At 32.9% G+C, this 17,159-nt stretch overlaps 1 protein-coding gene across 1 annotated transcript in view; it reads left to right on the forward strand.

Annotated features, from left to right (window-relative positions):
* Positions 1–17,159, forward strand: part of EYS (eyes shut homolog) — an 883,205-nt gene that overhangs the window by 352,997 nt on the left and 513,049 nt on the right. The window contains exons 16-19 of the mRNA XM_035323172.1: positions 1,369–1,491; positions 3,061–3,174; positions 4,501–4,614; positions 5,038–5,151. Coding sequence (XP_035179063.1) covers positions 1,369–1,491; positions 3,061–3,174; positions 4,501–4,614; positions 5,038–5,151 — 465 coding nt within the window. The remainder of the gene's footprint in view (positions 1–1,368; positions 1,492–3,060; positions 3,175–4,500; positions 4,615–5,037; positions 5,152–17,159) is intronic.

A 17,159-nucleotide genomic window follows, 5' to 3' on the forward strand; every position in this document is an offset into this window, starting at 1 on the left:
TTATTAAATTCCCCCCCCCCCCCCCCCGGGGCGCGGCCATTTTGAGATTTTAATCTAACACAGTATACTGTAGGAATACACATTTGTTTGAATGCCTTTGACCAAAGATTCTCTCTTTTATTCATTGTTGTGTAAAATGTTGACGAATTCAAGGTTAGATACAGGGCAACTCACTGGCACACTAGAATCTTTTCTTGCAAAATCTATGCTACTGCAGCAGGACATTCAATCATAAATCTATTTTAAAATGAAATGTGAAGTTCAGGTTTTCAACTAGACTTGGTATCCAAGCTTGCAAGACATTTGAATTAATTATATTTAGCTCACTGAACCAAATCCCTGGTTTAAGTCTTTAGTGGCTTTTAATGCTATAATTGTTAAATTATAATAAATAGGTCCAGTCTCTTTTGATCTTTGCTGAAACATTATTTTTTCAAGAATCTAAAAATCTTTAGAAACTTTTTCAGTGTTCTGTTAATAAGAAAACAGAAAACTTACACTTCTTTTATTTACAGATATATTTTTTCTGACATGTTACAACAAAAATGTCTGAAGTTTGAAATTTCACATTTATACCGAGCACTTGGATCCTAGCTCCACACCTAATAGTTGATATTTTATTGATTTATATCAACTTCTTCAAAATTATCTATAATTGAAAACATTTTTCATTGGAAGAGTATATTAACTTTCAAGTATTTATTGAGTACATTCTAAAATAAAAATGCTCTTATCTCTCAGCTATCTCTGATTTTCTTCCTGGATGATGGCTTCAGAAACCCTAATGCCATTGCCAATGTGCCAATACCCTAAGTGTAAAATTTTGATTCAAATATTATCTTTGGTTTTCTTTTTTAAATGTTGTGCCTATGTAGCACTCAACAAGAAACTAGGATGTTCAGTGTTTCACAAAATTAGATTTCTTATTAGGATGATTTTCTTTTTTCACTTTTTCTTAAAGACAGTACAAATGAGAAAGCATTCATCAACAGTACGCTTACCGCTATTTCAATAAAACTAGAAATACGTGTATAAAACTACTTAAAAAAAATGTCATTCTGTCAAATTCTCTTCAAGGCCTGTTGAGTGGTTTTGATCATTTCTAGTGGTTTTGATCATTTGATCATTTCTGAGTGGTTTTTATCATTTCTAGTAGGGCTTTATCATACAGTTCTTTTGTTTAATTTAGAACTGGTTTATATATGAAACAAGCTTTCAACAAAACTGGGATATTTTTCTCTATTCTAAACAAACTTTTGAAATAAAAGAACACAAAAGTTCTTGGCAAAATTTATATCTCACTTGCCTGTTATCTTGTATGAAATGTCATAATAAAGTCTTTATGCCTTCTGCTTTATTTTTCATCAGGTTTTACTGGTCAGTTTTGTGAAGCAAATATTACTGCCTGCCTGTCACAACCATGTGGAGCCTCCAGCATCTGTAAAGACATATTTGATGGCTATGTTTGTTTCTGTGCACCTGGTTTTATAGGTGGGTTCAACAGAAAGTATTGTTTAACATCTGTTTAAGTCAGTCCTAAACCACAGAAAGCAACATTATTCAAAAGTAGTGATTGATATAATTTAGCAGTGTTTCTGAGTCAGGCAGAAGCAATTTTTGTTTTCCAGCACGAGTATTCCGCTGTAAAAATTACTAACTACGAAGGACTCTTCCAGCCACTCTTACTTTATGGTACTTTAGATAGGGTGTCTGACTTATGCTGATATGATTGCAGCTCCTGTAGCCATATGCAAGCTGGCCTTAATTTATCTGTTTGTGCTTCCTGCAACAATAAAGCTGCAGTAATGAGGACCTCAACTGTCAAATACACATGTAAGATTCTGGGCAGGCTTAACTACTCATGCTTCAATCTATCCTGCTGGTCGTTGTCATCAGTACTGGGTGTGGCTAGATCAAAAATAGTTTGGATATTTCAGCATATTGTCTTCATAATTCCATATTGCATTGTAAAACAAACAAACAAAAAAGACCATTTCTAGACAGAGACTCAGATCTAATACAGCAGGACAGTAGGTCAGCTCTGCAGTCCAGAACCATCTGGACTGCAGGGACTTTGACTTGGCTTTTAGATCAGACACAGGCTGACTCTAGAGTCAAGGAGGACACAGGTAGGGATTCAGGTCTTGGAATAGACTCAGTTATGTCCACCATACCTCTTAAATTGCTGCTCTGCATCATAATGTAGGCATCCATTTAGATTAAACAACCTGTAATTTAATAACAGCAGTATTACTGTCTGTAGCATAACAAAAAGCTATATCTTGCTGCTATGTACGGTTAGTTCATTTTATTATTATTATCAAAATATTAAATAAAATTGTCCTGTTTTATTTATAATAAAGTTGTGATGATGTCTTATTTTATTGAAATATTATTTTGTTACTATTTTTGTTTTGGTTTGGTTTGGTTTGAAGTTTTATACTCACATCTACATAATATTAGATTAGTATTTTTAGTTTATATTTTTTCTGTGGGCAAATAAAACACAAAAACCCTCAGAAATAATCATGAACTTTTTAGCTATTATCATCTATTTGGATGTCGTATACAATTTGCAAATAAATATTTTCTGAGCTTTTTCTACCTTGCAGGCCAGAAAAACATTAGGTACATCACTTCTCAACAAGAAATCAGGATCTATAATTTCTCCCTTTCATTATATTTCCCATGGAAATCGTCATAAAAAATGCATAACTTAATAAATAAATGAAAAATAACATTATAGAAAAAAAAGACTCTGATATATGGTGTTAGAAACCAACTTACACTTCCATGATGTTTCCGGAAAACTCAAAACTTTATTGCCTTTAAAATATGACAAGATGCAAATATTTGAGTTGATCTATAAATGAATCTATAAATTTCCCATCATGTCTTTGTTTAGCATTGTTGAGAAATAAATTCCCTGAGGACAACTTTTGGATCACTGGTAAAGGTTGTATGTAACTAATCTCGATTATTTCATTTTGTTGTTGCTTCTCACAACTGGTGACCCACCAGTGGCATGTTCCTAATAAAGTGAATCCTTCATGTTTCCAGGTAATAACTGTGAGATTGAGGTGGACGAGTGTCTTAGTGATCCCTGTCACAGTGGAGCCACTTGTGTTGATCATCTGAATGCCTTCAGTTGTGCCTGTCAGGATGGATTTCAAGGTATTAAAAATCCACAGAACTATTATTTCACAAATTTTTACTTTGAGTTTTACACCAATTTTTTAACATATCGGATATATGCAGACTTATTTTAGTGTCATCTAAAGTTCTAAACAAGTAAATTAGGTACATCACTTCCCAACAAGAAATTAATGAAAAAGAATGTTATATATATATGTATATATATATATATTAAAAAAAAAAAAAAAAAAAAAAGACTATAGTCTTTAAGATGTAAGTATATCTTAACAAAAGTTATTTACTTTGTTTTCATGACAGCATGGAAATAGGTGTTTTCTGTTGGCTGGTTGCTTAGCTATCGAAAATAGATCAGCTGGGTTCAAAGAAATTTTGCAAATAGCATATATTGTTTTCTATAAGCTCTTTAAACTGTTGGCAGATTTAATATAATAGAATCAGAGAAAAAAGCTATGTGGGAAAGGTTTTGTTCTTGGCACATTTGTACACTTCATGTAAGAAATGTAATCACTTTGATAACTGTCTGCAGTTATTCTTTGCTTCCAGTTCAGATTAGGAATTTAAAGTGCATCCATTTTCTTTTTAGTGCATCATCTTTTAAACAACATTGACTTGTAATCACTGAAATTCAAAGCAATGTACAATTCAAATGTCACAGGGTAAACTACTACATCTCTACTGCTAGTCATATTCATATAACTATAGCCTGGAATTTTGTTTATAAAAATTCTTTGAACTTCATAAACTTTATAAACTTTTTTATAAACTTTATACAAATTCTTTGAACTCCAATCTTGCAATTTGCTGTAACTTTTAATTTATTTTTCAAATCTTCAAATGATAAATTACTAGTGAATTCACTTATTATGTAATATATTTGTGATAGTCTTTGTGTACACTAAGAAACTGTTGTTTATTAGCTATAGTTCAGACTAAATGGTGTTCTCTATATTACGCCTTTTTCCATTCCCCAGAAATATATCTTCTGTACTTACATGTGGAAGATTTCCTCTCATGTCATTGCAATGCTGTTTATTGTATTTAACGTAATTTGTTTTCTATTCTATACTCATATAATAAGGAAATTAATCTGCTTTAGGCCCAAGAAATTTATACAATGTCTGCTAAGATTGTGCTTTTCATGTTTTTATAAAATGAGTGAATAGCTTATGCCTTAAAATTCTCAACATACTGTCTTAAGTGACCAAATCTGAATATGAAGGCTACAAATCTTGAAGGCTGTCAAATATATTTCACTATGTGAGTTATATTCAATTAAAATAATTGTTATTTAATTATATGTGTTATACAATAACTTCTTCCCTGTGCTTGACTGCATATTTATAGGTACAAACTGTGAAACAAATATAAATGAATGTCACTCTTCTCCATGTCTTCATAATGCAACATGTAAAGACCTTATTGGTGGCTATGAATGTATCTGTCTACCTGGCTTTACTGGTGAGTCCTGTCAGTAGTCAATCGTGTTTTCTACAAAGAGGTAGACCACGAAGCATTCATTAAGATATCATTGGCTAATTTGCTTGTATTTCCTTCTCATTTCTCCTTATTTGCCCTGGTCTAATGTTTCATTTGCATTCCAACAAACTGGAACACTGACTCCATCTGTAAACTAAACAGCACAAGATAAATTAGTCTGCATATCAGGAAGATTAGTTACCACTTAGCAACTCAGAAATAAGTTGTGATATATTTGTGGTGAGAAGAATTAAATGGATGCTGACATTTGTATGTATGGATCTTTATTTAGCTGATTTATATCAGTTTTTTCTCACAAGTTACTTGAGATCCTTGTGGTGCAAATGAATTATAAATTGGTAGCTGATTGTTTACTTAATGTTCAAATCTTTTGTCATTTCAAAGGTGCAAGATGCGAAACAGATATAGATGAGTGTGCTTCATTTCCCTGCAAGAATGAAGCCACCTGCATTGACCAACCTGGTAATTACTTCTGCCAATGTGTGGCTCCATTTAAAGGTAATGGACACCAAGGGAGAAGAGAAAGCAAACATAATTAACTTTAGAAAGCATTTCTGTCAATTGTCTGAACTCATTTCACTCTTCCTACAGCATTATTAGTCCTTCATTTTCTCAAGTGAAGCTCTTAAAGTGACCAGCCAATTATGCCCTAGGCTTCAAGTAATGTGAAGTAAACTTTGTTTATACATCTACTAGAACGGTTTAATTATTAATCAAAATGGATACTATAAAATCAGGTTGTTAATAAATAAGATTATTTAGAAAATGTGATGCATACGTCCATAGAACAGCCATCACAATTGTTCTAAACATTTTTCTCTCCAATTTGATTGGTCATGACATTTTCTAAATTACGTTTTCATTCTCAGAAAACAATTTATACTTATCTTGGAATCCATAAATCATGCATGGTTATTTCTGTTGATGCCTTAAAGAAATACTTAAAATGCAAGCTTTATTGTGACCTTTTTCATATAAATTTGTGGGGGGTTAATTTTAAACATGAACTGCTAAAATGATTTAAAATAACAAATTGTGTAGTGTTCTTGAGCAAATCTAGTTTAACCGATAATTTCCATTAAAGGCATTTGTTGATTTATAAATTAAATATAAACACATTTTTCCTCCTGCAGTTCAATATAATGATACATACTTAGGATTCCAGAATAATCATTAAAAGACAATTTTCTTGGTATGTTGAGACAGCAGGGTTTTTCCCCTTTAGGGGAGATGGTTGCATTAAATTCATCATTCATGAGGAAGAGGGAGCTCTAATGTTTGTTCTTATTATTTTAGTTAACGGTCAAAGTCTAGTTTGTCATTTTTATTAGTTTTAATTTATGTTCTGCTGAATAAAGTCTAGTAAAATAACAAGTAATTGTTTAGTGCAGTTTCAGAATTGTCTCTGCATAGAAAGATGTGGAACCATTTTCACATGGTTACAAAAGTGGTCTCTTAAGTGCTTGCTTCACAAGGAGACAGATTTTCAGGAGACTTCAGTATTCATTTAGATATTTAAGTAAATGATTAAAATTTCATAAAGTCACCATTTCTGTAGTCACCCTTCAAGAACCTCACATTTTCTAATGCTCTCACTGGTAAGGTTAAACCCCTCTGGTAAGGTGTTTACATTAATGGTAACTGAGATCCTCTGAAAACATAACACTCTTGGTAAAAGGATGCTTAAAATCTGTAGGATTCTTGTTAAAATAAAGGATTTTTGAGATTGATTAGTTTTTGAGACTCTTTAGGCTTACTCGTCACCATTTCAAATCAAATTCTTACACTGATATTACCTAGTTTTATGATGGTATAAATAAAATCAGATTTAGATTCATAAGAAAACTCTACCTCATTCTCCTACCATGTTTATTTAGTATTAAAAAGCTGTAGAAGTAGTCTTTAACTGACTCACAGTAAGCCAACATAAATAATGGAAAGTTAAACTATAGTTTCTAATTGTGTGGAAATATTCAGGTTTCTGTGATGAATAGCTTTGTGTGTACTAATTACAGATTACAGAATTGTTTTATTAAGAAATAAAATACATCATAAAAGTAACATAGCAGTATCTGTTCTAGTTTTGAATATTTTCACAGAAGTTCTTGATCTGTTTTTCTCAGCGGAAAAGCATACATGCTGTGTTATGAATGCTGTCACTCATTTGGAAAGAAACCTGAATTTGTTTTTACCTAATATATTGTAAAGACTTGGTTCTTCAGTTACAAAATCAGATTTAAAGGGTATGCACCACTACAGAGAAGAACATAGACCACTTCAGGATGTGTACAGCAACCCTCTACTATACAGAACATAGAATTAAGGAAGTCAGAGCATGATTTGGACATTCGGGTGCATTCATACAGAAAGTAGCCTTTCAGATTAATATAGAAATTAATTCAATCTATAGATAGTGGTTTGCATATATTTATTTCTCCCTGATTTCCCTGACTAATCTGTTTATTGTGACCAAAAAAAAAAAAAGACTATGCTAGATTGCAAGAACAAAGTTAATTTTTCCGTTTTTTTTTTTTTTTTCCTTTTTCTTTCAATTTATTTCCTCTTGTTAAAAAGAGAACAGAATAATTTTTTTTTTTTCTTTCTTTACATTTCCTATTTTTCTGAGGTCACGTACAGCTACCTCTCATTTATTTCACATTAGTTTCAGGTGAGTATGAAAATTCATCATAAAGTTCATTAAAATCCTACTGTATACTTATATTTATTGTATTTTTCTTGCGTGCTTTTTAAAGCATAGATTTGTCTACTTTGACAAAATATTTTAGCTCATTCCACTCGTTTCTATAGAATACTGGAAGACATCCAAAACTTTCAAGAACCATGATGCTTGGCCAGTGGTACATTTCTGGAATTTTCTTCAAATGTCTGACAGTCCAGGCTGTGCAAATTAACTGTAAAATCCTGATGTGAGCAGAATGTTTTCCTATGGTCAAAAACCATTTTGGAAAACCCAGGTTCTGTGGTAAAATCAATGCATGGTCAGCACTGGAGAAGTACTTCTGCTGCTGCTGTTGCTGTAACTGTAACAGTGAGGAAACTAATACACTCCTCTCCATCAATGTTCACCTGGCAGAGGATTTTCCCACAGCTAGTGTAGATCACTGATCTTTCTATATATTCTAATATTTCATTAGAATTACTGTCACTGAAATTGCTATGTTTCACGTTTTCCAAATGTTCTGCTGAACACAGCTTGACGTTACTAGCAGTACATCTATAAATTTTTCAAATGAAAACTGAAGAAATATAGAAATTCCAGACATGACAGAACATCCTGAAGGGCTGTTTACTGCACTGCCAATTACATCTACTGTAGTATAATGTTGTTTTCATACAGAGATTTAACCTAAGCACATGTCTGGTATAGCTGCTACTGTTCTGTTATAATATATTAGTCCCTGCAAATACTTCTAAAATGTCTCCTCTCCCACCCATTTTCTGTCACATTTGAGGTACAACATTTACAGTCATGTATATAGGAGGGTTTTTTGAAGGACATTCTCAAGTTAAGATGAAGTTAAGAAACGGGATAAGCTGTTTTTCTGCTGCATCCTCTACTATTGGAACTGGGAGCAGGTAGAAAGATAAACTTGATTTAGGTGCAGGACAAATCAGAGATTTTAATGTTAGCAACAGGAGACAGATAGCTCAGAAGTGTATTTAGCTACAGTTCTGGCCAATACGTTATCACTGATAGTCTTTGGCAGTAATTTATCTATCACAGTGTTAAGCAGGCCTCTCAGTCCTCTTATGAGCTTGATTCCATTATAGTATCCTAGCTGGGGAGTTATTATAATAACTTTTCTATTATGATATTGATTGTACAATTGTAGCCTTTCTATAATAGAATCACAGTTATTATAGAATTGATATTAAGTGCTTCAGAAGGGAGCAGAGTGTGTGAGAAACATATTGTGAGGCTGTATTTCATTTAAGAGTACTAATGGTCTCATGGAAGATAGAGTAAAAGCTCCCATGTCTCTATAAGAAAATACTGTTTTGTTTCATTAAAAATTTAAACATAATTCAAGAATAGTGCAACTAGTAAATTATATGGCTACCATTGCCATATTCTATCTGTATATAAAATATCTATCTATATTGTAACTGTATCTACATGTGGAAGCATATTAAATGCAGACCTGAAAGTATTGAGTTTATGTAGCACAAGCTAGTATATGTATATTAGTAGTTCATTAGTATATTACTAGTATATTAGTACATGAAGCACAAGCTAATAAAAATCATATTTTGAAATCAAGATGTCCTTTAATTTCCAATGAAAAAGACTCCTCATTTTCTTATGCTAAGGAATTGAACAATATTTTTCCAAACCTCAAAACTACCGTTTCTATGGTCCTTTGCTGGTCTCCATTTTAAGTTAGCAAAGTACCTTCCTTGTCTTAAGCTATTAATTTTGTTATACAGCTGAAACATTCCCATTATACTTTTCCATCTGTGCTGGCAAAATCAGAACTGTCTTTGTGGATTCCTGCAGTTTTAGTTTGCTTTCATAAGTTTAAAGTTTTCTCATATCTTAAAGCTTGAGAGGCACATCAGTATATAGACTTTACCTAGATCTTACTCAGCTATATGAAGGAAAGGGGAGGAATACTTACAATACTTGAACTTACAAGTTCATCAATTGCTCAAAGATATCCAAGCAGAAGAGGCTGCCAGATGTTTCACTGATAAACAGTGATTTACTACTTCTTGGTAAAATGGGCCAATTACATAGTAGGTGAATCTTTCTCACCCTTGTGAACTGTTCTAGTACTACATATTTACTTTCAAGGTACCTCTAGATGCTTCAGCCCAGTCATTAGACATTTCATCCATATTCAGATACATTCATGCCCTAAGTGGTTTTGGTGTTCTACAGGAACCTTGCAGCATATAATATCAAATATCCTTCTAACAACTAGGTCCATAGATATAAATGTAAGCTCATTGTTCCCAGCTTTGAACTGCCAACATTTTTAAGTATCACACAGCCAGACCGATGTAGTTGGTCATTAACTACTAGACATCAGTCTTTGCTGGAAGTGTGCCAAAGAGGGAATACCCTGTATCAGGCATGTGTCTTTTCAACATCCTTAGCATGCGAAAGGTGACCCCACTATAGCTTTCAGACTAGCTCATTTTTACAGAAAATAATATCAATCTTAATAGAGCGCTTTATTCTTACACAGGTTTGGAAGCTAAGATCTTGCATTCCCACAACAAAATTGCAAATTTCCCCCATTTTCTACACTGGGATTTAAGGAAAAGGTGACCCAAACAACTTTACCAACATTTCTGGGGTCCATATACTAAGCCAGTCTTCTATTTGCAAGGAAAGCTCAGCAAGGAAGAAAGTATAAAAATGCCCCTTTCATGTTAAGACTGTATATTTGATATGTGATACCCCTGTAATAGTTGACATTAATATTTATTTTTTTCTTAACAAAAAAATAAAATGAAACAAAACAAAACAAAGCAAAAAGCTCCTTAGTATGTTTTTTAATAGAGCAAAGAGAATTATCCTCTGATCCAAATGGCTACATGACTCATTTAAAAAATGCACTGTGTGTGTTTGGTCTAGATGCTGCTAATAGGTATGACCTTTTTAATCAAATATATGTAATTGTAGAGGAAAATTGAAATTCAGTTCTGAGGAAATGTCTTCTTATTTGTTGCAGTCTTAATGACACATGTCTCCAAATGTGTTGCAATTAAGATTAAAGCAAAAATGGTAATTGGCCATTAAACATGTTGCAAAAGAAAGTAAACTAGTGAGAAAGGCAACTCAGCAGAAAAAAAAATGCTTAAGTCTGTTGAAAAGAAAGAGTAATAATGGAGTTTTCAGCACAGGACACTCTATTATGGGAACAGCTAATTACAAAGCAGATAATAAGTAAGAAATGTAAGTGCTCATGAAGGCTAGAGTAGATATAATGGAGCAATTACTTTTTCAGTGCTCACAGGCCAAATCTCAGTCTTTCCTGTGCCAAGTCCCATGAAAAAAAAAAAAAAAGTAAAAAAAAAAAAGACCTGTGACTCCTTACAGCATATATATCTGTGTTATACCACAAAAGAATATCTCCTGCTTAATACCAGTTCATATCTGTTTTTGCGACTCTCTTAATGCTGAGCAGCCAAAGAAAATTTTATTTAGGGCAAAAAAAAAAATAAAAATAAAATGGTGCAGAGAGCTAAGTGATTCACTTTGTATCATATTGGAGCTCTGTGGATAGAAAAGCACAGTGTCCAAGTCCGTGGTATATGATCTAGAAAATAAGTATGACCTTCAAGCAATAAAGAAAAAGGTTGTCATGGTTGATTAAAAAGGCTATGTGATGAGGGAAACAGTATGGATGGGAACTTGCTGTTTCCTCCTATATAAAGTCACTGTAGAACTTCTTTGGAATTTTTTCTGGTATTACTACCAATCTTGCTATTGTTTCTAAAACTTGACATCTAGATACATAAATTCAGGTGTTTCTGTCTCCAATACTAAACAAAACAGGAAGCAGGTCTTTTGTTTAGCCAATTTAGGCACTCCAGCGGTGGATGTTAGACATACACAAGGGGCTGGCAAATATAAGATCAGCAGGAGACCCAGTACCTCCTGGAGCAGTGCCAAGAACCCAAAAGCATCTCTAAAAGCCCTCGTTGATAACCCTGTCCATACAAATTCAATGAAGTAAGCATTGTAATTTCGGCTCTGCTTTCAGTTTGCACCTTGGGATGCACCATTCCACAAGAAATATCTTCTAAGCCTTTACAGCCCTGAGTGCTCTGGGAATACTGCCTCTGTAAATCCAGTCATCTACAGCAGATCAGGGGTTTGTATCTCATTAGTCATGTTGTGAGAATGTTGTATGAGTACCTTGGTGACAGGGAGGAAATTTAAGTTATGTAGATGATACAAGTCATATTCATAGCAAATGAGAATCTCTATGTATCTGTCCCTTATTTCCCAGGAAGTATGTGCAAATCACAGTTTTTCAAAGGCTTAAAACATGGTTACCTTTTCCCTGGCTGCCCTACAAATAATGTGGGTATTGCTATTAATCAGAAAAAGTTTATCAAGCTTTTTTTTTTTTTTTTTTTTTTTTCTTGGTGAAATAAAAGTTTGCAACTTTATTTTTCTACATGGCAAGCCTATATATGGTGTAGTAACATCTGCCAACACACAAATCAAAGTAAGAAAATAATAATTTTGGCATATATTATAAATAATGTCCAGCCAATCTGGCAAATTTTCAGCAAATGAAAACAGGATCTTGAAACACAGAAGGGTTTGTCTGCCTGAACTAAAGATGGCCAGTAGTATATGCAAGAACTATTTCCACAGGTACTAGGCCATGAAGAAAAACTGAGTTCAATATTAGCTTTCTGTACATTTTCTATATACTTCAGTAATTTCATTTGAGTTCTGATGCAGCAAAAAAATGTAAAGAAAAGCATTTATGTATGTGTCAGTAGGAATTAAATTTCCGGTAATTGTTTTGCTTCGTAGCATTCTTGTTTTTATTATCTGAGAAGGAATTAAGCATCATTTTATGCTGAAACCTGAAGTGCACAAATGTAGATATAGATTTACATCTTCATTGTTTATTAGCTAGAAATTTGTAACATTTTTTACAAGGAAAAATGCATCCAAAAATATCTTCAACTTCTGTTTTTGTCTGTTTTTACAGAAATTTATACAGGTATGGAACAATATATGCATCTGTGTGATTTTCACTTTAAGTGTGTGATGTGGGTCTATCTTATGGTTTGTTCCATTATTGCTGCGTGGCTTGCATTATCACACACAATTACGGGAATGTCCTTCACCTGAAAAGTGCCAAGTTTTGCTTTGCAAATATTTTTCCTTTAAAAAAAAAAATAATAATAATAATAAAAACTGTGTTCAGCCTGTATGGATTTCACAGAAAATGCCTTTTCACAGAATATGTATAGAATCACAAAGCCATTATTTTAATGTAAAGTAGAATTTGAATTCCACAGAAAATAACAGATTTCCTGTAAGTTTGAACTGAAAGAAAACACTTCACATTTGTAAAATGTTAAGAGTAATACTTGGCTTAATTTTTAGTGATATCAATATATACATGCTTCCATGGGTATTGTTTTCTTCCTATCTCATTCCAGAGTACTCCTTTTTTTTGTTTGTTTGTTTGTTTGTTTGTTTTTTAATGTACATGTACTATATTTTGCTTTCTTATGTCACAAAGTAGATGAAACTAAGCAGCTAGTTGATAAAATAATCACAAACATATAGGTATATCTGAATTTTTCAAAGATATAGAAAATGACAAAATTGAACTTTTAATAGAAACACTTTAATCTTTATCCTTAAGACATTTAGTCTTTACATTTCCAGGGACTTCAACTTTTAGGCATCCAACTTATTGCTCATTAGTGTTCCTGGGATTTCCCATTATGTTAGGATATGTTTACGAAAGCCTTTTGAGTTGGGAGCTGTATAAAGTTGATGTAAACCAAACACAGACTTCTCTGGAGTGATCAAATTATTTTGTAAAATAAAATTAAAATTATTGTATCTATTAGTTTCAGAAGAACAACTCTGGGAAAAACAGCAAATTGCTTATAGATTTCAGGTGGGGATTTTTTTTATTTATTTTTTATTTTTTATTTTTATTTAGCTTTATAGTTCCATTGTAAACTGGATTATATCCCATAACCAAACACATTTTAAATTTCATTGAATGGCATTCATTTTACTTGGATTTACCCTTGGAAAAACAGTTGTGATTGTGATATGTGTTGTGATTATGTGATGATAGAAGTCTTTTAGATCCATTGTTAAAAGGGGAATGTTTTCTCAAAAGTTTCAGAAAGACTGAAATTTAATGCTCTTGCAAGAATGTTATAATAATAAAGAAAAAAAAAAAACATGAAAAACATCTAAGAAAACATATTTATCATGAAAGGTTCACATAGCTCATTAATTTTACTTCATATACAAAATTAATTTACTGTCAGTTTGAAAAAAAAAAAATGGTTTCTCTGTGTTTTGAGCCTCAGCATATAAATCAAATGGCATAAATTTAAATAAAAACATTCCTGAGTGAATACCAACTTTTGAAAAAAATCTTGTACACATGCAAGCCATACAAAACTAGTCTGTGGTAGATTTTCTTATTCTTTCCTTCCTGACATCCGTTAAGCAAGTATAAGAAAAATGCTATTAACCCCATTTGTATGATATACATTCTGTTTCATCAAATTCATGGCAATGGTGAACAGACTTCAAGCAAGGCTACTGAAATTCAGTGATACCACTGTAATAAGGTTACTGGGCCTGGATCCCAATAAAATAATCTTTTAGTTATCAGATCAGCATGACAGTTTCCATCAAAGCAGCTAGCAGAACTAGAGCAGAAACACTCACCTCCTAACTTCACAGTGCATCTTCCTCCTCTGATCCTGTGATGCCCAGGGGTAGGTGCTGCTACCTGGTTGGTTCTTCACCTTTCATCCATGCCTCCACGTGGACCATTTGGCATTGGTGCCACTTTATCTTCAGAGCTTTCTGTCCTCATGAGTCCGTACTTAACACCAGTACTAGACTACATGATATTATTTAGGAAAATGACATCCAAGTTACACTCTTCTTGTTCTAAACTAGCCACAGATAGTTTATTTTCACTACGTTGTCATAATCATGCCAGCAGTTTGCAACCAGATATGTTTTGTCATTGATCCAGTCCATACTTTTACTGCAAAAATGCTGACTATGAAAGCTGTTGTCAGATTTAATTCCTTAAAATATTTGTAGCAAATGGCTTTTTCATTAAATTATTTTCCCTGAAGAATAACAACATTGAAGTGGTGCCATTTCTGATTATAAGAGAATTCTGTATTACGCATCACGACATTTCATGTAGAGGTTTATGCTGAGAAACTAAAAATAAACATGTGCCAATAGTTTTGCATAAGAAAATGAAAACTTATGTCAGGTAATTTATTTTCTATGCTATTTTTCTAAATTATGTTTTTGACTTATAATAATAGCCTTAACAAATCAGTCTTTTTCAACAAGAAATAATCTGTTTTCATTTTTCATTTATGATACTTTGAGCCTACTGTAGAAGCAAACACAGTAGAAAAGACAACTGATTAATATTAGCAAAATGACATTTCTGATTATGCAATATGCTTCTCATTCCTAAACAAAACAAAACAAAACAATGTGTTTTCCAAATAACTTATTCAGTATTTGATATATATTTTATGCTTATAAAGTCATACTAATTTGATATATTGTGCCACTGAAAACAAATCTCCTTCAACTGACTGTGTAATTTAATCACTAGTGCATATTCTTTTGTGTTTTGTTCAGTCTTATGCTAATGGAGAGATTTTTAATGTTCTAGTAAGATAAAGACATTCTATTCCTGTAATCAATAAAATACAGCCAAGAATTAAACAAGCAAAAAGGTTAAACTTGTCTAATTGAAATAAGTAAAATTGGAAAGCCGTGCTGAACTTATTAACTCATTAATGAACTGAGTTTGAAACTTTCACACTTGATCTGTTGGACATGCTTTCTCTTTTTTGCCAGCTAACCATGTTTAGTGAATATTACCATTTCTACCATGTGATGGCCAATTTAAAAATCCTGATATGTTAGTGAGAGAAGAAAATTTATGAAGACAGTTTATGTTATGTTTCCCTGGCATAGCTTTCCTTTCTCTCAAAAATCACAGACTTACTATTTCAGAAACTTACCAGATCAAGTAAGAACTTTCCAATATTTATTTTAAAATAGATGTATTCAAATTAATCAACTAGAGTTATGCATTTAATATTTATATATTTACACAGAAATATTTTAGCAAATATTTTATTTCAAAACAAGAGAAAATGCACCAGTCATTCTGATAAATCTACTTCAATAAAGAAATATTGCATATGTAGTCTGTTTGTTGCTTGATTTATCAAAATAGCTTTAACCACACAATTACAGCTTTGTAGAAAATGCTGATATGACAGCAACAGCAGCATGGCATTAATTTCACTAACATGTAACCTCCACCGCCTGGCACCTTTAATCTTTGTTTGGATATGCCCTTTTCCAAAAATTCTACTTTAAATCAGCAAATGTTCTTTTCGTGCATTCTTGATACTTGTATTGATTAGCATAAATAATTAATTATTTATTACTGAATGGTTTTCAGTATTGCATTGAAAATAATATAAACATTTTTAATCTTCTGAATGAGGGAAGAGTCTTTTACATTATTCATTCTCAACACCGAAGGTTAAAATTAATTAAGTCAAGAAAAGAGACCAAGTAGGTAAGAGAATCTTATTTTCTTGTCTTATTCTTTTTCCAACCCTGCAGTTTATTTGCCACTGAAGTGGCTAAGATTTCATTCATATTAAAGATTTTCCAAAGCAGACAAAGATTTTCCATGCAGGGATATGCAAGAAAGCTATGTGGGAAGAAAAGAGGTTGAATTTCCAATTAAAGTGGCTTAAGGTGAGGGTTGCTTAAAAGAAGGCAGTGAAAAAAAATGTTCAGAATGCTACATAAAATTAATATTGTATAAGCAGATATGCTTACAGCAGTGTGAGATGGTGATGCACTGTTCAGCTCAGTGGGGCAGGATGAGAAGGTAACCATTTAAAGAAAGATTGTGCTGCTCTAGACAGCTCGATCCAGAAAAGTTTACAAAGCCATCTTCAAGAAACTAGAAAAAAGCCTTGAGAACATGGGCCCTAGTTCTCACTGGGATATTATGACCCTGACATTTTCTGAAAAGACAATGTCTAGAAATTTGTGTACCATGATGGGGGCAGTTTTTTGAAACAAGCGCAGGGCAAGCCAAATATAGGATATAATTTATTGTTTTTTTCTATTTCTGAATAAGCAAGAGGTAGTTTGGGATGTAAATCAGCTTTGGCAACAGTGGCAGTGAGATGATAGAGCTCATAAGAGAAATGAGAAATGAAAGCAGCAGAATAATGACCCTGGGCATCATGGAGCTGACTTTGTTCAGGGATCTGTTTGGAAAGCTCCCATTGGAGACTGCACCAAAGGGGAAACTAATATATATTGGGCCCACTGATTTATCTTGAAAGATAACTAAAAGCACAGTTCTTTCCAAGAACTCAAGCAGATGCGGCAGAAGAATGGACAAGTGGGGAACTCCAGACTGAGCTTCAACAGAACAGGATATGCACAGAAAGTGCACCTACCTAGAAGGCATCCAGTCATATAGGGACAGAATTAGGGAACCTAAACTACAGCTGGAGCTGCAACTAGCAAGGCAACTGAAGGAAGAGTTCCAAAGGTCTACTGGTAACAAAAGAAAAGAAAAATGAGATCCCACTGCTGAATGAACAATGGCATAGAAAATTCTGAGATACTCAATTACATTTTTTATTTTTTTTTTACCAGTGGGGGAAGTGATCTTGGTCAGCCTGTAGAAGAGACAGTTTCATGGGGACCAAATAGCAGCCTG

The sequence above is a fragment of the Oxyura jamaicensis genome, chromosome 3 (assembly GCF_011077185.1).
Source record: "Oxyura jamaicensis isolate SHBP4307 breed ruddy duck chromosome 3, BPBGC_Ojam_1.0, whole genome shotgun sequence".
In the NCBI taxonomy this organism is placed as follows: Eukaryota; Metazoa; Chordata; class Aves; order Anseriformes; family Anatidae; genus Oxyura; species Oxyura jamaicensis.